Here is a 23,815-nt window from a genome sequence, read left to right as displayed (position 1 = left end):
CTGGTTGGTAGCCTCAGATGATTCTGGGAAGAAAAGCAAGAGATTAGGAACCCATAACTCAGGCATAGGCAAACTCATCCCTCCAGATGTTTTGGGACTACAACTCCCATCATCCCTAGCTAATAGGGCCAGTGGTCAGGGGTGATGCGAGCTGTAGCCCCAAAAACATCTAGAGGGCTGAGTTTGCCTATGCCTGCCATAAGTAGTAGACCAGTTAGCAGTATGTGTGCTGTTCTGTTGTAAGTTTTTCTAACCCAGTATACATAAGCTATCACTGTTTCATAATAAGTAGTTCCAGCACAGTCATGTGCATTATCCCCTTGCCAATCCTGTCCCAAAAGGCACCTGGGAGCCTCCCACAGTAATGGGGAGGGTTTTCCCTCAAAACCCTTCTCAGAGAGGACCAACAATTACTGTATTTTTCGCTCTATAAGACGCACCAGACCACAAGACGCACCTAGTTTTTGGAGGAGGAAAACAAGAAAAAAAATATTATGAATCTCAGAAGCCAGAACAGCAAGAGGGATTGCTGCGCAGTGAAAGCAGCAATCCCTCTTGCTGTTCTGGCTTCTGGGATAGCTGCGCAGCCTGCATTCGCTCCATAAGGCGCACACACATTTCCCCTTACTTTTTAGGAGGGAAAAAGTGAGTCTTATAGAGCAAAAAATACGGTATGTCTTCTACTGTGTGGTGATCCAAGGTTAAGATAAGAGAAAGCTCGAAAACCATTCCTATATCAGTCCTATAGCCAGTCATTCGGATAGCTCGGTTAGAGGCTGCAGGTTCGATTCCCCGTAAGGGACAACTGCATATTCCTGCATTGCAGGAGGTTGGACTAGATGACTCAGGGTCCCTTCCAACTCTATGATTCTATGAAAATAAGTACAGTGGTACCTCGGCTTAAGTACTTAATTCGTTCCGGAGGTCCGTTCTTAACCTGAAACTCTTCTTAACCTGAAGCACCACTTTAGCTAATGGGGCCTCCCACGCTGCTGCTGCACGATTTCTGTTCTCATCCTGAAGCAAAGTTCTTAACCCGAGGTATTATTTCTGGGTTAGCGGAGTCTGTAACCTGAAGCGTATGTAACCCAGGATACCACTGTAGTACTCATATCCATTATTAGGAACACTTTCTGGCGAGGTGAAATAAATGTTCACATCAGACTTGTAAATAACTGTTTTCTTGATCTCCGGTGGTGAGTAAAAATTGCTTCCAGGCAGGGAAGCCATTGTAAAGTGGTAGAGAATTGGAGGCCATTTGTGACTTACATAGGTATGTGTGGGCGGGCAGGCTAGTTGCTGTTTATTTTTGTGGATATATTTCAAAGCTGGTTTATCCAGTAAAGTGCTGAAAGACTTTGAAATGAATAGAACAGTGATTTCCAGAGAACTGTGATGAGGGATTATGCATCCTAAAATTCTGAACTGCTCATTTCTCATTTTCAGAAACATGGCTTGAGTGTGATGACTTAAAGGGTTCGTACTCTAGAAGACACAAGATCTTTGGCGTTCCCCCTTCAGAGATTCACATCGTCATCTGGGAAAGAAAATCGCCACGATTGACAAATGGTCTGGATTCGCAGCTAGAAAGTGAAGTGGCTACAAATGTTCCTTTGCTAAAAGCACAGCCAGATTCTCCATTTAAATATGCTGATGGCAAGTCTGCTGGCAACGCACCTTTAATTTATCACACTGACGATAACTTGAATGCACACACAAATGAGACACAAAACTTGATTGCGAATAACAACAGTAATTTGCTTTGCGGCTTGGAAAACCTGGCCAATGATGATGTTGTAACTTTGACTCTTGTACGAGTTCCACTTGACTCTGAAGGTAAACCACTGGACGAAAGCCCTGCAGTGGAAAATAACATGACAGTCAGAATGGACACATCGCAGCTGCATGATCCAGGTGGAGTTAAAGTTTCTCCAACTACTTCTGAAAGAGACATTGCTGGGAAGGAGTGCAAGTTACTTGAAAATGGCAGTACTCCCTTGCATCAAGGGCAGCCAAACAATGCAAGTAACATGCTTATAACGCCGGTCGTTTCTCTGAGCAATAGCCATTATTCACCAGAAATGTTACCAGTTCAAGGGGCAGAACCTGAAGTTCCGATCAAAGATAGCAGCAGTTTGGACACAGCAAATCAAGAAAACAAAAGCAGCAGAACAAAAGCAGGGAATAGTGTACAGATAACACATACTACTGTAGAACACTGGAGAGAAGCAACAGCAAGTTCCCAGGCTAGTTCTGCTTCTTCCCCAAGTAGTTATTCTCACTCGGCCCCTAAAAACGGAACGAAGTCGTTCACAGGCAGTTGGGTAAAGGGTTTACTTGAAAGATCTCATCCTCTCATGCCCAAAAGTTTATTAACCTATAATAACACGGAGATCTGTAAAAAGCCCATTAAAAAAGAAACTCGCTGCACTTCACTTGGTAGACAGGCAAGCCACTTTCATGGTTTTCAAGCAAAACATTCAAAAAACCAAAGGGAGAAGTTAACGGAGAGGGCATTAGATTCTTCTCATAAGGCTCCTCCTCTATCCTCACCCACTCTTTTTGCAAGACCCCCTATAGAAAAGCATCACATTGTTGGAAGCAAAAGTAATGCAGTGGAGAGTGCTGGCTCGCTGGTTGCTTTGGGTAACCAGATTGGGCCTAAACCGAGCCACAATAAAACTAAAAGCTTTACATCGGCTGAGAATGTTGAAGAGTCAAGCGTTACAATAGCACACCGACTGCGCCTACAACTTCAACAGCAGCTGAAAGCTAAGAAGGAGAAACTGGCTTCGCTAGATAAGGTGGCGAAGGCTCAGGTGCGAAACAGGCGCTCTCCCAAGAAAAGGATGAAGGATCAGTCACAGCTTCAATCCCAGAAAGAAAGTGACTCCCTGCAGAGCTTGTTAAATGCCCTGCAGGACCAAATTGATGTTGAAGATAGTAAATCTGTGAATTCTCTAAGCACCAGTATGTCCCAGTGTAGCAGTTCAAGTTTTGATGACATTTTATCTGAGCTGCTGTCTCCCACTACATCTGTTGCTTCCTTGGAACTTCCACAAGAAGAAGAATGTGGATATGGTGCACAGGAAATAAACCATGACCATAATTATCATAGTCCAGTAAAGGGGAATGGATATGAGGACCGTACAAGCCAGTCAATTAAATCATCCCCCAAGAAACTCGACTTTGAAAGTCCAACAAAACAATTTAGTCTAGAAGAACTGTTGCCTAGTTCAATGCTGAATTCAATAATGGCTGACACTCAAGACTTGCATCACTTTGATGAAACCCTCTTAGCATGGTGAATTGTGTTTTAACAATTTCACATGTTTCTGTTAGATGGCTTTAAAGCAAAGCATAACTTGTGTTCCAAGCTAATTTTGCACATGGTGGTTCTTTGGATTTTTTAAAATGTGAAAGTTTTTTTACTATGAGGTTGGTTTATTATTATTAATAAATTAAGACAAATGGGAACAGACAAGACTCTGGATTTTGTGTCTGAAACAGAGGTGATAACAGGTAGATTTTTGACAAACAGTAAAAAGTTACTGAGGTAGAATTACATTCACACAAGAGATGTCAAAGAAAAATGCATAATTGCTGAGCCACAGAAATCTGGTAATAGATCACAAAAAAGTATACATGGCATCATGTTCATAAGTGTGGCAGCACAGTTGCTGACAGATGCTTGTCTCAAAACTCTCATTGGCATAGTTAGCTCTTTAAAAAAGAGCTGTTAGGTTTCTATTTTTTTCCACAATTATGTGTGTTAAATTATTTTGTTTTGTACACTTGAAAGAAAAAAAATGCTCTCAAAAGATACCTAATGAAGCAAGTTTCATCTAAACCAATAATGAAGAGAATGTGACATAAACATACATCTTTTCAGCCTGCTCTTTCTGATTAAATAATAGTCCTTTGTGATTGCTGTGTTTGCGCATAATGCTAAACCGTGGCTTGTTTTAACCCTGATTTGTTGGGGGGAGGGGAACCTGAGTTGTCTCACCAATAAGCAAGTAAGACATGGCTTACTTCTAGAAAGTTGGTTTTTTTTCAGCTGTTGTTTTACGCCTCTGTAGCTTGCCCAAGTTCTAGAGATTGGGTGGCTAAACAAACCATGGTTAAGCAAAGTTGTTCGGTTTGGACAGACCATGGTTAGTCCGATTGTCTGGATTCATATGTTCACAAACACCACATTTTTGCTAAACAGATCATGCCTTAGTTTAGTTATGTATGAAACCGGGCCACTCCCTCCTGTTCAGATGAGTTGTGAGGTTTAAGATTCATTTAGGAGGCACTTAGGTTTTATTACAGTCAAGTAGTATATAAATTTAGTTAAATAAAAAATACGATTTCTGGGACCATACTGAAGGGATATCACCAAATCTACTAAAACTTGAATCAAGGCATTTTAAAACACACCCAGAGTTTCAATCAAAATGAAAATAAAATTCTTTTCAAAAGCGGAGGCAGTCTAAAACTGACTTATATTTCTCATTGTGTTTTTAAGCACCCTTTGAGAAGCAAGAAAGCATGTTGTATTTTTCACATTTACTTCATTGTATTGATTATTCACATTCCAGAAAATGGATCACTATTACTTGGTGAGGGAATCTTGGGAGTACAAGTACATTTATTTGTCGGCCTGTCGCCACCTCTACTTAATGACTTCATGCTACCTAAATGCATCTGCTCCATAACTAATGTACTTCTTGTTAGGTAATGCCAACTTAGAGCTAAACCTAGGAGGCTGCCAAAGGCTGTGTAGAAACTGGATCTTGCTCTGATCTTATATTTGTTAAATTTATATATGACCTTTATATTCCAAGGATCTCAAGGTGGCAGGTGTGGAGGACTCCCTGGTCCTGAATAGGGTAACTGCCCCTGAAGGACCAGGTGCGCAGCCTGGGAGTAATTTTGGACTCACAGCTGTCCACGGAGGCGCAGGTCAGTTCTGTGTCCAGGGCAGCTGTCTACCAGCTCCATCTGGTATGCAGACTGTCTCACCAGAGTGGTGAATGCTCTAGATATCTCCCACTTGGACTACTGCAATATGCTCTACATGGGGCTACCTTTGAAGGTGACCCAGATAATACAACTAATCCAGAATGCGGCAGCTAGACTGGTGACTGGGAGTGGCTGCAGAGACTATATAACTCCGGTCCTGAAAGACCAACATTGGCTCCCAGTACATTTCCGAGCACAATTCAAAGTGTTGGTGCTGACCTTTAAAGCCCTAAATGGCCTCGGCCTAGTATACCTGAAGGAGCGTCTCCACCCCCTTCGTTCAGCCCAGACACTGAGGTCCAGCTCAGAGAGCCTTCTGGTGGTTCCCTCACTGCGAGAAGTGAGGTTACAGGGAACCAGGCAGAGGGCCTTCTAGGTAGTGGCACCCTCCCTGTGGAACGCCCTCCCATCAGATGTCAAGGAAATAAACAACTATATGACATTTAAAAAATATCTGAAGGTGGCCCTGTTTAGGGAAGTTTTTAATGTTTGATGTTTAGTTGTGTTTTTAATATTCTATTGGGTGCCGCCCAGAGCGGCTGCGGAAACCCAGCCAGATGGGCGAGGTATAAATAATAAAATTATTATTATTATTACATGGTTCTCCCCATTTCATCCTCACAACAACCCTGTGAGATAGGTTAGGCTAAGAGATGGTGTCTGGGCTAAGCTCACCCAGTGAGCTTCATGGCTGAGTGGGGATTCCAACCAGGGGATTCCAACACACTAACCATTACACAGAGACTCACACAGGCTTTTTACAACTTAAAAGGGAGGTGGGTGGAAAGCCTCTGCGAGTCTCCTACCCCTGCTTTAAGATCGGAGCCAGAGCAGCTGATGCGCAGAGATTAAATCAGGCTGCCTCGCATGCACAAACCTGTTCCCTGCTAGGAACATGGTGGCGCAGCTCATGCAAGATTAAAACCTGCCCTCCTGTCCATCGGTTGATGTCACTGGTGTGACATTGTCCGATGGGGTATGGTGTGGGGAGGGAAACAACCAGTTGGGCCAATATTGTTCTGGATGCTGTAATTTAACACACACATCCCAAGTTAAAATTTCCAACAGTCCTTGATAAACTGCAGTGTGCAGAATTCTTTCGCTGGGGCGGTGATGCCTCCAATGATGGAGGGCAGAGCAATAGCCATTGTGGCTAATAGGCATTGCTAGTCCTCTCTTCACCTCACCCCAATGTATAATACAGTGGTACCTCGGGTTGAGTACTTAATTCGTTCCGGAGGTCCGTTCTTAACCTGAAACTGTTCTTAACCTGAGGTACCACTTTAGCTAATGGGGCCTCCTGCTGCTGCCGCGCCACCAGAGCCCAATTTCAGTTCTCATCCTGAAGCAAAGTTCTTAGCCTGAAGCACTATTTCTGGGTTAGCGGAGTCTGTAACCTGAAGCATATGTAACCTGAGGTACCACTGTACTGCAGAGTTTTCCCTGGGATGTAGCAGTCGCCAGTTTTGATGCTTTTTTTGCAACTCAAAGGAAAGTTTGTCCAACCAGGCGCTCCCTCCTTGTGGATAGGGGGGGGGGGCAAGCGGGATTCTCACGAAACTTTGCAAAGGAAACTTCTCTGTGGCTGAAGGCGCTAAATGCAAACTTTTAAGTCAGGGGTCAGCAAACTTTTCCAGCAGGGGGCCGCTTCACTGTCCCTCAGACCTTGGGGGGGGGGGGCGGACTATATTTTGGAAGGAAAAGAAATGAACAAATTCCTATGCCCCACAAATAACCCAGACATGCATTTTAAATAAAAGGACACATTCTACTCATGTAAAATCACCCTGATTCCCAGACCGTCCGCGGGCCGTATTTAGAAGGTGATTGGGCCGGATCCGGCCCCCGGACTTTAGTTTGCCTACCCATGTTTTAAGTGAATTTTTTAAATAATCTGGATTAGAAATACAGTAATGGCACACCGTTGCAGAGATGCGATCCATGGCTGCTCTGCAAACAGGCCCTTGTTCAGCTCCTTGCTTTTTGGGGTTCGCTTACCCAAACACGGAGGAAACGATCCTTCCCCCCCCCCCGCACCATGGCTCCGCGCTAATAAAAGTACAGATTTTTTTAAAAAATGCACAATTAATTACTTCAAATAATGTAAGAGCTTTCAGTGTGAGAATTTGAAGTGTGAATTCTGCCGTCGCTTTGTTCTCACTTTCAGAAGCACGCAACGTTTTCTCCATCTTCCTAAAATAGGCATTTAATCACCCAGATTTCTCCCCACCGACACGCACCCCGTTTGGAAATACGTCGACGCGAGCAATGAAAGCAAAACAAAAATTGCAGAGCGGTTGCGTAAAGTTTGCTGAGTGACTGAACTTGCGTTCAAACCACATTAATATTTATCATTTGGTACAAAATAACACAAAGCCCGGCCGGTACCTCCTCTAAACGTGTTCTGATCGTAAAACGTCTCACAAACTGTATCCAGAAAAATAAAAAAAGTGTTTCCGCCCGGTTTCGAACCGGGGACCTTTCGCGTGTTAGGCGAACGTGATAACCACTACACTACGGAAACCCACGTCGACGCAAGGTTCCCCCACATGATTCTTATAGCAGAATTAGCATGTGCATTTCTTGCAATTTTCAGAATTTTGCAAGCTTTAGCGTTTAGCCGCGTGCTGGGGACGGGGAAGGAAAAACCGCTAGATTGCATGCATAAGATACATACATAAACATGGATATGTACACACACACACACAAAAACACGGACAAAATTCTGTTCTATAATACTAGTTTATTATTTTTGCAAAGTAAGGTGCCATCAAGTGTGGTTAAAAGTCACGCCTAAACTTGGCAGTCTGGATCCATCCATGTCCAACAACTACTTTGCAACATTCGACAGACCTAATTTACAATGTGCAAGTTTCTGTACTTGGTGCACTTCCCTGTAGGAGTCACGGAGAAAAAGCGGCATGCCCGGTAGTTTCCCTGCACCAGCTTCGACTACACGAGTTTCCCGGTTAAAAAATAAATAAATAAAAATCAGCAGTTCAGAGTGGTATCTATGAATTAAATGCAAGGTACTTCCTTCTTCCAAACCAGAGCTGCTTTGCAGAATTAAATTGCAGAGTGAGATAAATCCGTTCTAACGATGCGACAAAGTTTGCAGAGCAAGAATGGGAAAGAGAGAAGTAAAAAAGATCCGCTCTCCCCGTCCCTGGGTGGGCTCGAACCACCAACCTTTCGGTTAACAGCCGAACGCGCTAACCGATTGCGCCACAGAGACTCCGCTGGTTTCGGGTGTCTGCCAGGAAAGTACTAATGGTTTCAAGCCTTGCTGTTCTTTCGACTGCTAACGCGCTTCCTTTAATTCATTCTTCCACCATCACTTCCACCTCCAAAATAGCTGTTGCAAAAACCCCGGAAACAAACCTCCTTCCTAATGAGCGAGGCAGGAAGGCTGGACGAGGAAGGCTCTTGCAGCAGCAGCAAATGATAAGATAATAAGATAAGAGCCCCAAACGGGGGAACTTGCACAAAACGCCTGCCCTAAATTTCACCCTTTCTTGGGGTTCGTGATCGCCCAGCGCAAACTAGCATGATTCCTCCAGGGGGAGAAAAGGGCAAGTTAAAAGTGGGGATATTATCCCAGTTCCTTCTCCCTTTGATTTTGATGCGCATGCCTGGCTGCTGCTTTGACCTAGCCAGGCAGCAGTTTCTGGGAAAGGGACCCTGATACTGTACCCGGCATTCTTGAATCAATCGATCATAAGCTTCTGGATATCCTTATTGCAGTCTCTTAACAGAAGCCGCTTGGCCCTTAATCCCACACTGAATAACTTCTCTTTCCACCTCCCCAACGCCCTTTCTGAAGCCACTTCTCTATTCTGTTCTGCTTTGCACCCACCTTCACCTTCACACCCATGTGCATGCCCCCCCCCCGCCTTGCACAACCCACTCCCAGGCTAACCTCCTGCAACTTCCTCCTCCCATATGTTGCAACTGCCTAACATCCTTTTCACCTCCTGCTCAACCCTGATTTAAGGTTATACCACTGTTGGTGCTGGTGGTGTTTTTATCTATACCCGCCCATCTGGCTGGCTTGTGCATAAATAATAAATAAAAACAAGTGGGGACCGCAACATGGGCGTAGCCCAGCATTTATTTATTTTTAGGGGGGCATTTTGTTGTTGGGCTTTTTGGGGGAGATCACGGGTAAAAATCCACCCCAAAGGGAGGACATTACAGAAGGCAGGCTTTTGTTAGAGGAGGCAGGCTTCTGCTAGGGGAGTGGAACCTCAGTTAATTTAGTATTTTTAATGCTTTTCTATACTTTTTGAGCACGCCCCCCCCCCGTGGGCTGCAACAAAATGTTGTAGCGTACAGTGTTCCTGGCCAGTTTCCAGCCTTCAATTCCATGCTCAATTCTTCATTCCACCCTCCAACAGCCACAAAACATTCTGTGCCCACTGAGCATACTCAGTCCTAATTAGCCTGTTTTGGGTTCGCCGCCACCACCTCTCTCTTTTTTTGTACCTAAATATTTTGTATACTACAGTGGTACCTCGGGTTACAGACGCTTCAGGTTACAGACTCTTCAGGTTACAGACTCCGCTAACCCAGAAATAGTACCTCGGGTTAAGAACTTTGCTTCAGGATGAGAACAGAAATTGCGCGGCAGCGAGAGGCCCCATTAGGTAAAGTGGTACCTCAGGTTAAGAACAGTTTCAGGTTAAGAACAGACCTCCAGAACGAATTAAGTGCTTAACCCGAGGTACCACTGTACTGCAATCTTCCCCCAGCCAACTGACACCATTTTAGCCATATGGGTAATTAGACTTATGCACATTTAACTGGTGCACCTTCAGCTTCATGTACTTGGCCAAAAATTAAAACGGGTGGGAAGAGGGTGGGCATCCAGGAAGAAAGACTTTGGCAATCCCACCCATCAATGAACCCAACTTTCTTTTGGCTATATGCAAATTTGGCTTTATAGGAATGACACTCAGAGCTTGGATATTAGAAATAGAGGGAATGATAATGGTATATAATCATGTCTGGAGTATAATTTGGTCCATGGGAGAGTCATTACACTTTGTTGTTGTTTAGTCGTCTAGTCGTGTCCGACTCTTCGTGACCCCATGGACCAGAGCACACCAGGCACTCCTGTCTTCCACTGCCTCCCGCAGTCTGCTCAAACTCATGCTGGTAGCTTCGAGAACACTATCCAACCATCTCGTCCTCTGTCGTCCCCTTCTCCTTGTGCCCTCCATCTTTCCCAACATCAGGGTCTTTTCCAGGGAGTCTTCTCTTCTCATGAGATGGCCAAAGTATTGGAGCCTCAGCTTCACGATCTGTCCTTCCAGTGAGCACTCAGGGCTGATTTCCTTAAGAATGGATAGGTTTGTTCTTCTTGCAGTCCATGGGACTCTCAAGAGTCATTACACTAGATCTTATCAATAAAAGGGGGTGATATGCAGGAGGCTAACACCAATGCTTGAACTATAAGGGTGGTACTCACCCTTCCTTTGCTTTTAGGAAAAGAAAGCTAGAAAAGAAAAGGAAGGAGGAGGAGGAAGTATGGAAATGCCATATGGGGGCCAAGGGGAAGAAGCTATCACTATCAGGCAGCATGGCTGATTCAGTTGCTTGTAGATCCAAGCTTGCTGTTTTTAGGAGAGTAACAAAGCACTCTCTTGTGATGTGAATATTGGCAACTCTCTCCACAGTAAATAAGCCATATTTCAGAAAGACACTATAGCCTTCGCTGTGCCTCATTTTTTCCAAAGGAAACACTAACTTTGGTGAAGTGCCAAGACCACTGGAATCTTGCACCGCTCAGCAGAGATTGGGGTGGCCTATAACAGTATTTTATAAGTTTATAGTAAACAGGAGAATTTCATTATATAAACAGCTGGGTTTTCTATTTCCAAATATGGGGAATCCACCTTGGTATGTTCCTTCGGCTCAGCAGCTATTGGTGCAACATGAAACCTGCCCAGCACCTAACAGCCTCGTTTGAAGGTCTGCTACTTCCTTCTACATTCTATTTTAAGACTTTGACCCAAGGCAGACCCATGACTTCACCACCAGATAATTTTTTTAATTTCCTCACCATCCTCTGTTTCCCATCTAACACCTAGATTCTAGCTTGATGAAGAGTTTGAAGTAAGCTTGTGCATTTTGGTTGACCTAATAAAGGTACTTTAAGGTTAAAGCTATGGTTTTCCCAGTATTGATGTATGGAAGTGAGAGCTGGACCATAAAGAAGGCTGATCGCCAAAGAATTGATGCTTTTGAATTATGGTGCTGGAGGAGAGACTTGAGAGTCCCGTGGACTGCAAGAAGATCAAACCTATCCATTCTTAAGGAAATCAGCCCTGAGTGCTCACTGGAAGGACAGATCCTGAAGCTGAGACTCCAATACTTTGGCCACCTCATGAGAAGAGAAGACTCCCTGGAAAAGACCCTGATGTCGGGAAAGATGGAGGGCACAAGGAGAAGGAAACGACAGAGGACGAGATGGTTGGACAGTGTTTTTGAAACTACCAGCATTAGTTTGACCAAACTGCGGGAGGCAGTGGAAGACAGGAGTGCCTGGTGTGCTCTGGTCCATGGGGTCACAAAGAGTCGGACACGACTAAACAACTAAACAACAACAACAACAATAAAGGTACATCGCTAACAAAGATTCTACAATAAATGGAGTGTTTTATAATAAATGCATAAATTTTTAAAGGATCTTATGGTTTAATAAGGAAGTCTATTGCCTAGTTCCTCTTTCTTTCTGCTGCTTCTAACAGGCCGCTTGAAAAGGAAAAGAACAAGGAAACCACATCCTTTGTGGGTAAGTAAAGATTCAAAAAAACAAAATTAAGCCAAGCAGCAACAGCACCACACACACAATAACTAAGTATCCATGAAAGCCGGTGAAAAAGTGTGTCTCAACCAGGATGCAGAATGAGAATATCAAAATGACTATGTTTTGCCTTGTTTTGGATTTGTGTGATCCTGAAAAGGTCTTCACAATTTCACCTCCCTATGTTCTGAGCTCGACCGCTCAAGATGCTTTAGAGGTTAATGGGAACAGGAACTGGGAACAGGGAGGTTCTGTAGAGCAGTGGCAGAAAATCTGCTGCGCATGCAGGAGGCCCCAGCTTCAATCCCAGGCCTCTCCAGCAAGGTCTGAGAGAGGCCCCTGCCTTCTGAATTCCTGGACAGCTGCTGCCACTCAGTGTAGACAATACTGAACTAGATGGACCAATGGTTTGACTCAGGTGGCGCTGTGGTCTAAACCACAGAGCTAGGACTTGCCGATCGGAAGGTTGGCAGTTCGAATCCCCACGACGGGGTGAGCTCCCATTGCTCAGTCCCAGCTCCTGCCAACCTAGCAGTTTGAAAGCATGTCAAAGTGCAAGTAGATAAATAGGTATCACTCCGGCAGGAAGGTAAACGGCGCTTCCGTGTGCTGCTCTGGTTCACCAGAAGTGGCTTAGTCATGCTGGCCACATGACCCGGAAGCTGTACGCCGGCTCCCTCGGCTAATAAAGCGAGATGATTGCCGCAACCTCAGAGTCGTTTGAGACTGGACTTAACTGTCAGGGGTCCCTTTAACTTTACCTTAAGGCATCTTCCTATGTCATCTCTTAGACAAGGTGGGGAAGAAATTTGTAAATACTGAAGTGGGCCAGGGGGAAAAAAAGAGTAAGAGAAAACAAGAGAAAAGAAAAATAGGATAGGGTGCCAGATGGTGAAAATATGATACAAAGAGAGGAAGTAGAATTGAAAGGACTGATGCCGTCACAAGACACCCCACGCCAATATGTGGCTCTCAAATCTTACTGGAGAGATCAGACGTCAGGGTCTATTCTCATAACCAGTACTGGGTGAAAAGCCTGTTTTCTTTCTTGGACTGTCTTCCAAGTGAGACAGTTGCACACACCTGATACTACACATTGGGTTCAAATTTTAGTGTGCCTCCAAAATTTTGGCATTCCGAAAGCCCCTCTTCACGTACAGTAAAAGGTAGACATGGCTGGGTTTCCATGGGGAGGATGAAATACTGAGTAGGGTGGTTGTGAGAGCAGCCCTGTGATGACAGACCTGTGATTCTTCAGATGATGATGGACTACCCCTCCCATCATCCCTGATCATTGGTCATGCTGGCTGGGGCTGATGGGTGTTGGAGTCTAGTAGCATCTAGAGGACCAGAGTTCCTCCTGTGGAATAGACCAGCAATGTATCCCTTACTATAAATTGCAACCGTTCAGATCAATCTGAAATAGCCATGGATTAGCAGTGGAGACTGGATCTTGGGAGGAACTATTTAACAAAGAACACTCCTATGTTCTTCCTATCTGTATATTTGCCCATGCAAATAATAGCACCATTGGATATACAGTGGTACCTCGAGTTAAGTACTTAATTTGTTCCGGAAGTCCGTTCTTAACCTGAAACTGTTCTTAACTTGAAGCACCACTTTAGCTAATGGGGCCTCCCGCTGCTGCCGCACCGCCGGAGCCCAATTTCTGTTCTCATCCTGAAGCAAAGTTCTTAACCTGAGGTACTATTTCTGGGTTAGCGGAGTCTGTAACCTGAAGCGTATGTAACCCGAGGTACCACTGTATTGGGCAATTTTGTTGGTACAGAGGTAGGATAATATTGGGTATTCATGTCTCACCACGACATATATGTCTTGCATCTGAGGCAGTAACTCATTGGCAGAGCACCTGGTATAGCTGCCATGGTCAGTCCCTCTTTTAGTCTCCAGCAAAGTAGGCTTGGAAAGACAGCGTGGCAGTGCGGAGCAGTGGGCATGAGCCATAAACTGCAAATTCTCAGCTTTGAATATTTCACTTTATTTTAAAAGGGTGGTTTTAGCACTTTTAGAACCAGATATATGAGAACAAAACTGGCAGACCCTATTCCCTCCTTTGTTTTGTGACCAAGTGTCCTGCATCTGCCTGCCTGTGTTTTTAGTCAGTGAATGAGGTCATAGCAAGCAGGTCTAGCCAATTAGACCAAGAGAAGGCAAAAGAAATTCTAGAAATGGAACTTCTGGGGTCATTTTAAAGGTTTTTATGTTAGTCTTCCCGGGTACTGCTGCTGCTGCTCCATAGAAAACAAGTAGCTCTGGGTATAGCTCTGATTCGGGAGGAGGTTGTCAACCCAAATCCCAAACCTCAGATCTTATTTTATCGCTTCTAACCCCCCCCCCCAAAAAAAAGTGGGTTTTTTTTCTTTGTAAACAATTTTTTTTTAAATGGCCAGTATCAATGCAGATGAAGCCCATCAATATTGTACGCATATTGCAGGGGTCAGAGCTGTAGCTGAATGTGGGTTATGCCAACCCAGTAACGTAACCCACTGTTGCTAAACCTGCGGGATGGGGCAGGTGATTAAAGTAGTCTATGACCATCCTAAAGTGTCGTCCAGTGTTGCTATTCTGGCATATTTCTTATGCTACTGGAGCAATGGACAGGAAGAGCTGGAGTATAGGTTTCTAAGAAGCCTGATCTACCCAAGCTTTGCCACCAGATCTACTAAAGGTGTTCTCTGATGCTGGTTAAGAAAATAAGGAGAGGCTGCTGGATCAGGCCAAGGACCCACCTAGTCCAGTAGGGTTGTCATATTTCAAAAAGTGAAAGTCCAGAGGTTTGCTTGTTTATTTGGAGGATTTGCCTTCCCTGGAAAAAAATTCCTGCAGATACACACGCCTACCAGTCAGTGCACAGAAGACTAGATTAGACAGACCACATATAAGGCCACTTCCTATGTTCCTTGATATTGCAGCACGTGTCACACGAATCTTATTGCGCATGCAAACTGGAGAGCAGCTTCCCTTTCGCAGCCACAAAACGTAGCACAAATGAAGCATGCAAAGGAAGTTTGCAAGATAAAACAGTTGTAAATTTGTTTTTGGGAAAATCCTCAAAGCTATGACTAATTTCTACCAGTTTCAAAGTTACACACCATGTGCTTCACGCAGGGAACATTTCTCCACCTTCTTTTTGCCCAATCTGCTGGCTGTTACTCCATCATCTGTCTGAGACTGTTTCATATCTTAGGTTCCTCCATTGTAAACTGCAATTTCCACTGAAAAGCAAAAGCTAATTTTAATCGACAGTGGTCTCATGCTGTTTTAAAAAGAATTATGTTTGTAGTGTTCCCTAGGAACTGGTATTCAAAGTCATGCCCTCACTGATAACTGAAGGTAGAACACTGACATCAGGCCTAGCAGCCATTAATAGCCTTTCATGTGCTATTTGTAAGTAAAGCATGAAAGAAAGATTTTAATGCTGTGTTCAAATGGGGGATCCAGCTTCTATGTCTACATGGAGGGCAGAACTACACGGACATAAGAAAACATGAGATTCCCAATCCCATATTTTACTTGCAAGGAAAATGTGATGATGGGGCAAATGCAAGGGAGAATCAGGGAAGGAAGGAAGTGCATAACTCTGACTTGTAGCACATTATTTTTTCCTTTTCCCTCCTCAACCCTTTTTCCTTTTGTGTTGTGTTTTAGATTATAAATCTGTGGACAGGGACCGTCTTGCTCTCATGTAAGGCATTTTGAGATCCTTTTTGGCTTAAGAGCAGAGTAAGATGATTTAAATGGATAAAATAATAACAACTAACTTAACCACTTAATTGCCACTTAATTGCTTAGTTTTCCAGTTCTTATTGGTATCTCTGCAGGATCTTGTTCTGAAGATGGTCCAAACAGATTGTGGCAGAGAAATTCTGTCGTCTCATGCCCCTGGGAGTAAACCATTGAGCCTTTGAGTCACAAATGCAATGACACTGTTAATTCAGATCCACGCAGGTTGCACGATATGGATTGGTTCAAGGCAACAGGCACTTCTGCTTCTTCACATGGGCACGTCACCTAGATATGCAGATTATGGAAGCCGAAACAAAAAGGCTGAGAGGCATGGCCTTCACTGATAGCACTTTTGAAGATGATATGCTACTATCATGCTGCGTTTTAGCTGTGGAGCCATCAGAAAAGTTACATGATGCAAGATAAGGGAGAGGATCACTTCCTCCCTCTGTGGTTTGTCTGGCTGAGTTGCTAAAAAAAGGCTGAGCAGAATATCCTGGCAAGCCTGCCGTCAGCATGGACCAAGAAGTGGTGGGGTACATTGTCCTCCTGGTCATCGTTACGCTTTTAAGCGTCGTCCAGAATGGTAAGAAAGAACAAGGGAGGGGGGAGGTCAGAAAAAGAGGCAGACCTGAGCATTAGGCATGGGGTGAGAAAGACTTGAATGCAAGCATTTAAATAATAATAATCTGTATTTGTACATGTTGTTTCAGAGCTCCTCTCAGAATCCCGCCCCTCTTTTTGTTGATTTGTCTGGGTTTTAAATTAAATACTTGCAATGTGTGTTCCAGATTCCTTAGCCTAGCAATAGTGTCACTAAGTTCCATGTTAAATTAACACTAAGAGAATGGCAGGGGGAAGAATCTCACATGTGGCAGGTCGCAGGCTGGCGGGGATGGAAATGTTCCTTCTGCTGCCTAGGTTGACTGGCAGTGGGAGGTGGGCTCCCTTGGGTGGGGGGGACCAGACTCTTACCTGCAGGGAAAGACTGAGCAGGGCTGACCCCTCACCTAGCATCAATGCCAGCATCACCTTAGCTGCTCTACACCGATTCAGTACCATCTTGTCGGTACTGACCAGCAATGATCAACTCCCGCCCGGAAACCAATGTCCCCACTGCTGAAGGATGTGTGGATCCAGAATTGGCCTCCACAGTCACTTACGGACTCATTGTTAAAACCGTGTTTATGGAAGACAATCTTACTCGACTACGAGTGATCGCCAAAGAAGAAGAAGAAGAAGCAGTGACTCTGGGGTTTCAGACTGGGGTCTTTCCCATCGCCACTGGGAGAAGCTGCCTGTGGATTGGACCTGGGAACCTTTTTCTTTCAAAGCTGCTGCCCTTCCACATTTCCTCTTCCCTGCTGCACTGAACTTTTTGAGTTCAGTGAGGAGTAGCGAGGAGAGAAGGAGATTAGTGGAGAATGGTATTTCTGAGTTGTTGTTTTTAGAAAAACTTCAACTTACATTCTCTCCAACTCACAGATCCTCACACACAGCGACATTATGCAGTGGTACCTCAGGTTACATACGCTTCAGGTTACAGACTCCGCTAACCCAGAAATAGTGCTTCAGGTTAAGAACTTTGCTTCAGGATGAGAACAGAAATCGTGCTCCAGCGGTGCGGCGGCAGCAGGAGGCCCCATTAGCTGAAGTGGTGCTTCAGGTTAAGAACAGTTTCAGGTTAAGAACGGACCTCCAGAACGAATTAAGTACTTAACCCGAGGTACCACTGTATATGCAACAGTGAGCATAAAGTCCAGAAGAAGAACAAAAAGTTTGAGAAGCAGTAGAGGGAGGAGGAGATTCTATTTAGAGCACCAAGCTGCCCTTTTAGACAAGTTTGTTCTGGATCCTGGAGGGACGCTGTTGATCACTGAAACCGTATCTATGTTATAGTGACTAACAACCTGCAGCAAAATGTTTGGGTTTCTCGGCATTCTTCAGATGCCCCAACATGACTCAGAGGGTGCTGTGGCCACGGTGGTAGATGCAGGACACTGATTTAGCAACACAGCTAGTAGCACCGTTCTCTGTCCTGCCCTCATCTTGAATAAGCAGCATGAGATCAGTGCAATTATGTAAACGAGTCAGGCTCTGTGCCTGGAGGCCATTCTTCTTATGTTAAATTCTCAGGATACTGCAGCAAGGCAGCAAGGAGTATCCGATTCCCAAGCACACTGAATTGGTAACCCAAGAACTACCAATTCAGGTAGGAACCAACAGTTCTTTCTGGCTGAAGGCCTTACTGAAATTGCTGCAGGGCTTTCCAAGGCTGGAGAGACATCGTGTGCATATTTCAAAGAAAAGCACAGCAGTTTTAGTAATGGCTAAGACAACAGAACTTGGGAGATTTGCAAACCCCTTAAAAACCAGCCTTATGTTTTGGAGTCCCAGCACCATTATTGAAAATAAAAAAGCAGTTTGAGAGAGGGGGTTTTCAGCAGAGGAATGAAAGGAGTTCTTAATCTTTCCTCCCCAATAATTTCAGTGGCTGTCAGCCAGCAGCATCAGGCTTAGATTGGTGCCGGTTGCTGCTGGAACCGACTCATGAAAGGTGCTTCTGGACCTTCACACCTTACAAAGACACCTGCAAGACTACCAACAGCAATGCTTGTTCGTCTGGATAGGGATAACATATTCCAGGCATTGATTTTCCATCTATATTGACTTTCCTTGCTTTACTATCCCAAATCCCATTCCTTCAAGCCATCCAAAAATTGAAAGTGATATTTGTGAAACATTAAGTTGATATTTTGTTAAGTTGTTGTTTGATGTTACTATGTTACAGAAATATTCTGGTTTATAATTTAACTGTTTATTACATCACTTTTTTTGGAAAAATTAATTTGCATTGCATTGGTTTATGGAACTGTTTGTTTTTTCTGTCTTTGACATTGTTGCTTAGCCACTTTGGGTTTCCCACAGGTAGGAAAAGTGGGACATTAATATGGAAATGAAATGAAAGTAAGTCTTCCTTTCCTTTCCTTTCCTTTCCTTTCCTTTCCTTTCCTTTCCTTTCCTTTCCTTTCCTTTCCTTTCCTTTCCTTTCCTCTAAAACAGCCTTTTTTGCAAGCAAAGTAGAGCAGGAAAGCAAGAACAGTACGGGCAAAATTGTTCACCGTGGCGGTACATCTCCCTTCGAGCGAGTCTTTACAGCCAAGTGAGTATTTATTTTGCGTGTCATGGGAAAGAGGAGTGAAATGGCAAACAATACAGCTGTAACTGCTGCAGACACAAGGCTTGTATCTAAAGAGATATTCTGGGGCCCAAATTTGTTTTGATACTATTCCTACCCACCACCCCCATCCCAGAAAGCTGGCCTTCTAAGACTTTGAGTAGATCCACACCATACATTTAAAGCGTATTCAATGCATATTTAAAGCACCTGACTTCCCCCAGAGACTCCTGGGGACTCTAGCTCTGTTAGATGTTCCCAGGATTAATTGGGGAAGTCATGTGCTTTAAATGTGCATTGGATGTCCTTTAAATGTACGGTGTGGCTCTTTCCTTCATGTTGTTGTTGACTCCGGTTTTTGAAACACAATGGCCTTGCTAGTTGGGAGAATGAGATGAAGTAAGGCTTGTTCTTAAACTCACCTCTTACCTCATCTGGCCCAGCCACCAGGATGGATCTGGAAGGTTTTGCTCACATTTTAGATTAACCACAGTTTGTTATGATGTTCATACCTGGACAATACAGTGGTACCTCGGGTTACATACACTTCAGGTTCCAGACTCTGCTAACCCAGAAATAGTGCTTCAGGTTAAGAACTTTGCTTCAGGATGAGAACAGAAATCGTGCTCTGGTGGCACAGCAGCAGCGCGAGGCCTCATTAGCTAAAGTGGTGCTTCAGGTTAAGAACGGACCTCCGGAACGAATTAAGTACTTAACCCGAGGTACCACTGTATGTGGTTAGTCTTAACCATGGCTTGCTGAAATGAGCCAACCTGAAATCAAGGTTTACCTAGCTAACAAACCATGGGTCCGATTAAAAGCTTCCTTCCCCAATTGTCTGTGTTTCAATTTGTGCACTGTACCTATGTCAAAAAAAATTGTAGATAACAGTTGTGACATGAACATCCCTTTGAGATTGCTATCTTTCTGATTTTACATTAAGCTTCCCTGTGATTGACAGGCACCTTGTCCTTTGCTTCAAATTGCATGGATAGATTTTCTTGCTCTCAGTATGACGATATCCCTTTCTAAAAATAATTTCCTAGCCAAAACTGCAGAGACGCCTACCCTACCTTTCTTGCCGTGCTTTGGTGTGCTGGCTTGCTGTGTAGTCAAGGTAATGTATTCAGAGCCCTCTTCACACCATCTCCCTGGGGGGGGGGGTGTACACATTGCCTGATAATGTGCATTCAGTGCTGGATGCAGGCATGCTTGGGAGGGGGCTGCGCACATGATGTTGTCCCTGTGACGTCCCTGGTTAAGCTAAAGTGCATTCTCCATGGTTTTAATCCGTTTTGTGCAAAGAGCGCACATCTCAAGCACTTGCTGCATTCAAATATACACAGAGAGTGTTTTCTTAGGTCACCCCCTACTGGGGAAGACCTCATCATGGTGCAAGACTGGGCCACTTCCTCTCTCCTACAAGACAATATTGTAATGCATGGGGGGAGGCAGGGAGGAAGGAAGTTACATCATTTCCACCAGAGCTTGGGAGTTGGGTGACTAACCTAATGAGGGGAGGGGAGCAGAGCACCTTCATGTGTACTACTTCATATGCACTCCCACCTGTAAGTACAGACAACACAAGCAGTATTTCCTGCTTTGGGCAACGTTATTGTGCTAAGGGGTGCACAACCGCAAATCACTGTCGACAAAAGCGCTCTGCAAAAAAGAGAGAGCCCTGTGCGTTTCAGATCCTGCATGTGTACATAGCCTAGGTTTTGCATTTATCAAGGCAAAATAGCAAATACTGCAGTTTCCTCTCTTTTTTTATTGATACAGCAAGAAAAGTAAAAAGAGAAAACACAAATACCAAAGTACACACAGGAATAACAATAGACACAAATTTTTCTTAACAAACAGTAAGACATAAATTGGTCTTAACACTAAAGACCCAACCTCCCGTCTAGTCCATATTTCGATTTCATATAACTTATTGCCAATACACACTTTTATCATAATTAAACTTTTCCTTAATATATCTTCATTCTTATATCTGCCTTGCAACTATTACTGAAGTTCCTCGAATGCTGCAACCGAGTTTAAACTACTAAATTTCTATTTCCACAGGGCTTGTCCTCTGAAAGCCATAATAGTTAAACCACTTTGAATCGTTGAAACAAAATAAAAAAATTCCTTCCAGTAGCACCTTAGAGACCAACCAAGTTTGTTACTGGTATGAGCTTTCATGTGCATGGTATCTGAAGAAGTGTGCATGCACACGAAAGCTCATACCAATAACAAACTTAGTTGAATCGTGCTCAAGGCTGCATTTTAATCCAAGTGAAGTGACAATGTCTAATGACAAATGCCTTTCCTACTTCTCTTTAGCTCCTGCTGCCTTTGCGGGACTGATGTACTTGTTTGTGAGACAGAAGTACTTTGTCGGCTATATGGGGGAAAGGACACAGAGGTAATTCCCCACTTAAATCTTCTCAAACGTTCTAAGATGGCGGCTCACTTGTCCATTCCTTGTTCCCCCCCTCCCCCCCCCCTAACAAGAGATGTTCTGGCTCTCCTTATGCTATTGGACTACAGATTCTATTGCCGCCCTTTAGGAGAAAGGGCAGGGTAGAAATGGAAATACTGTAAATTTAACAATTCCAGCCTATTGGCCATGTTGGCTGGGGCTGATGGGAGTTGGAGTCCACCAATGTCTGGAGGCCCGTCGGTTTCCTGCCACTATTCTAGATTCTCCTAATCAGTTTGTCAGGCTTATTTTGACATTGTGTTTTCCTTTTCACCTAGAATAATGCCTGCAGAGAAATACATGTGGGAAATTGCTTCTTTGGAATGTAGATTTTTCAGTAATGAGAATATGAAAAAAGAGCACTTCTTGTGTATTTCTCTGTGTTTTCCCTCCACGGAGCAAAAATATACGGTCACATTCATTTAAAGCACTCTTATACCACTAAAATGGTCATAGCTTCTAGTCCTAGACTAGACCCTTCACCTTCCCTTTCAATCCTGATTGTATTTCACACAGACTGGATGTCATGGGTGTTATTGTTACTGCTGTATCAGCTCTCAACTGCACACACTGGAGTTGTATGATGTTTAGGCACCATTAGAATTACAGCAGTCAGTGTCCTCACTGGTGTGGCAATGGAAAATCCCTGAAGGTAAAATGAGTCCACAACCCTAAATCCACAAAACCCCACTGAAGTCAATGGACCTTACACAGAGGGTCTCTGGTTGTCTTATACTGCTTGGCTTCCACATACCCCATCACGTTCCTGAATTAAATATGCAAGGCTATTGAATTTTGTTTCAAGTATAATCAGTGACTATCATTTTTAATAGCTAGGATAAGATATATACGTCTCTTAAATGGAACAGTCTTGGTTACTGAGATGCATAAATTTTTCCCTGTGCACCAAATTCATCTGCTGATTTACACCTGCGCGGCTCACTCAAAATTCATTGTGCTTGCCAAGACATACATCAGTGCAGAGTTTGACCCCATTAATCTGAACATCTGAGCTCTATTTAAGTTGAGCTTGACCTTCATGACAGATAGAGAGGTTTAGCTCGTTTCTTGCAAATCAATATATTCTTACCTACTGCTTTTTCTCTCTCTTTCTCTCTCTCTTAGCACTCCTGGTTACATTTTCGGAAAACGCATCATAGCTTTCCTGTTCCTTATGTCTGCCGCTGGAGTCCTCAACTATTACCTGGGTTACTTTTTTGGAAGCGATTTTCAAATGTATATAAAAACCATAACTGGTACCATCTCCCCACTGCTGCTTATTCCTTAAATCTCTGTAGAAAGAGAGGGAAGGAGGTGAAAGAGAATGGAGGTCAGTGTGCTTAGCCAATCAATATCCAGAAGCAGATGTTTGAAATGAACCTACAAAGCTGCTTTTAGATTGCCATAAATCCAATGCGGCTTGGGACTTTGTAGTTTTCATTTAACACAGATTCCCCCCCCCCCTACAAGAAAATGATTTATTGTGCACAGTTGGCATGTCTTTGGGAGAAGAGTAATATGTTCCTGTAATTTATCAGGCTCCCTCCTATAAATGGGTTTGGTCACTGAATTCTTAAGTGCAAGGAAAATTTTATGCTGCCATCATTAAAAAAATTTTTTTTTACAAGATTCTAAGACATAATCCTTGGTTTTTTTAGTCTTCTTGAATTTGTAATTCCTATGATAGTTAATGGCACTGAGGCTACCATTTTGGTAGAAATAGAACCAGCCATCTGACTCAAAGCCCTATTTTTATAATTATCATATTGGCTTAATATACATAAGATAAAGTATGGTATATGTTTTGGAACATGCTGTTATTTTAATAAAGTTATTTACAGTGACAAAGCTATTACTTTTATTCTTTGATCCCTGTCATTCCTGAAGTCCACAATGTTTTTATCGGACCAAATCATGTCCAAAGTGCTGGGTGTGATCTTGAGAAGTAACACAAAATCTTCACCAGGTGTAAGGGTTTAAAGCAAAAAACAATAAAAATAAAAAGGCATGAAACAATGACAAGCTTTGGTAATATTTGTGAAAACTGGTTGTGTGAACAGGGAACAGATTTAAAGTCACTCAATACTCAAATGATATACAACATCATTTCCTTTTTATATATAATACTGTATGCTAATTAACATTGATATTGATGCTTATTAACAAGAACAAGATAAAACTAGAATGACTACCCAGTCTTCTGTCCACCCTGTTTTTAATTTTTTTTTCCTGTTCAGAGACTTGTAGTGAACACATAGCAGGTTTCCCCCACTTTTTCATTTTCTGGAGATCATCGCTTATTCTGCCCCCCATGTTTCTTTTGCTAGTTCTGTTTTAATTCTGGCGAAATTGAAAAGCAATGTGCAATGCAGGAAATTCGGGGGGGGGGGAGTGGGAGCTGTTTTGCTCATAAAAGAGAACAAGTGTTCATCCTATCTTTGCATTTCCTTAGATCAAAGTTCATATTTCTTATAAAGCATTTTCTGATGGCCTTTATTGTCAGTCAGTGCACATAATATGTCAACAGCTACCGTTTAGGGGTGGCACGGCACTGGTGGCATTTTTGTCTCCTGTCTAGTGCAGGATATTTACCAAAATAAAC

General features: G+C 43.5%; 2 protein-coding genes across 4 annotated transcripts in view; both read left to right on the top strand.

Moving 5' to 3' along the window:
• The window catches only part of USPL1 (ubiquitin specific peptidase like 1), a 162,741-nt gene extending 159,257 nt beyond the window's left edge, over positions 1-3,484 (top strand). For all 3 annotated transcript variants that reach the window (XM_081197896.1, XM_081197897.1, XM_081197895.1), the window contains one exon: positions 1,447-3,484. In XM_081197896.1, the coding sequence (XP_081054022.1) occupies positions 1,447-3,308 (1,862 nt within the window). In that variant the 3' untranslated portion in view covers positions 3,309-3,484. The remainder of the gene's footprint in view (positions 1-1,446) is intronic.
• Positions 3,485-15,945: 12,461 nt separating this feature from the next.
• Positions 15,946-23,061, top strand: ALOX5AP (arachidonate 5-lipoxygenase activating protein). Its single transcript, XM_081198091.1, has 5 exons — positions 15,946-16,151; positions 18,629-18,728; positions 19,790-19,860; positions 21,075-21,156; positions 22,339-23,061. The coding sequence occupies exons 1-5, from the start codon at positions 16,082-16,084 to the stop codon at positions 22,499-22,501; spliced, it is 486 nt and encodes a 161-aa protein (XP_081054217.1). The 5' UTR covers positions 15,946-16,081; the 3' UTR covers positions 22,502-23,061.
• The last annotated feature ends 754 nt before the right edge of the window (positions 23,062-23,815 follow it).

This window comes from Podarcis bocagei, assembly GCF_964188305.1.
Source record: "Podarcis bocagei genome assembly, chromosome: 6".
In the NCBI taxonomy this organism is placed as follows: domain Eukaryota; kingdom Metazoa; phylum Chordata; class Lepidosauria; order Squamata; family Lacertidae; genus Podarcis; species Podarcis bocagei.
This window is presented reverse-complemented; position numbering and strand designations above follow the sequence as displayed.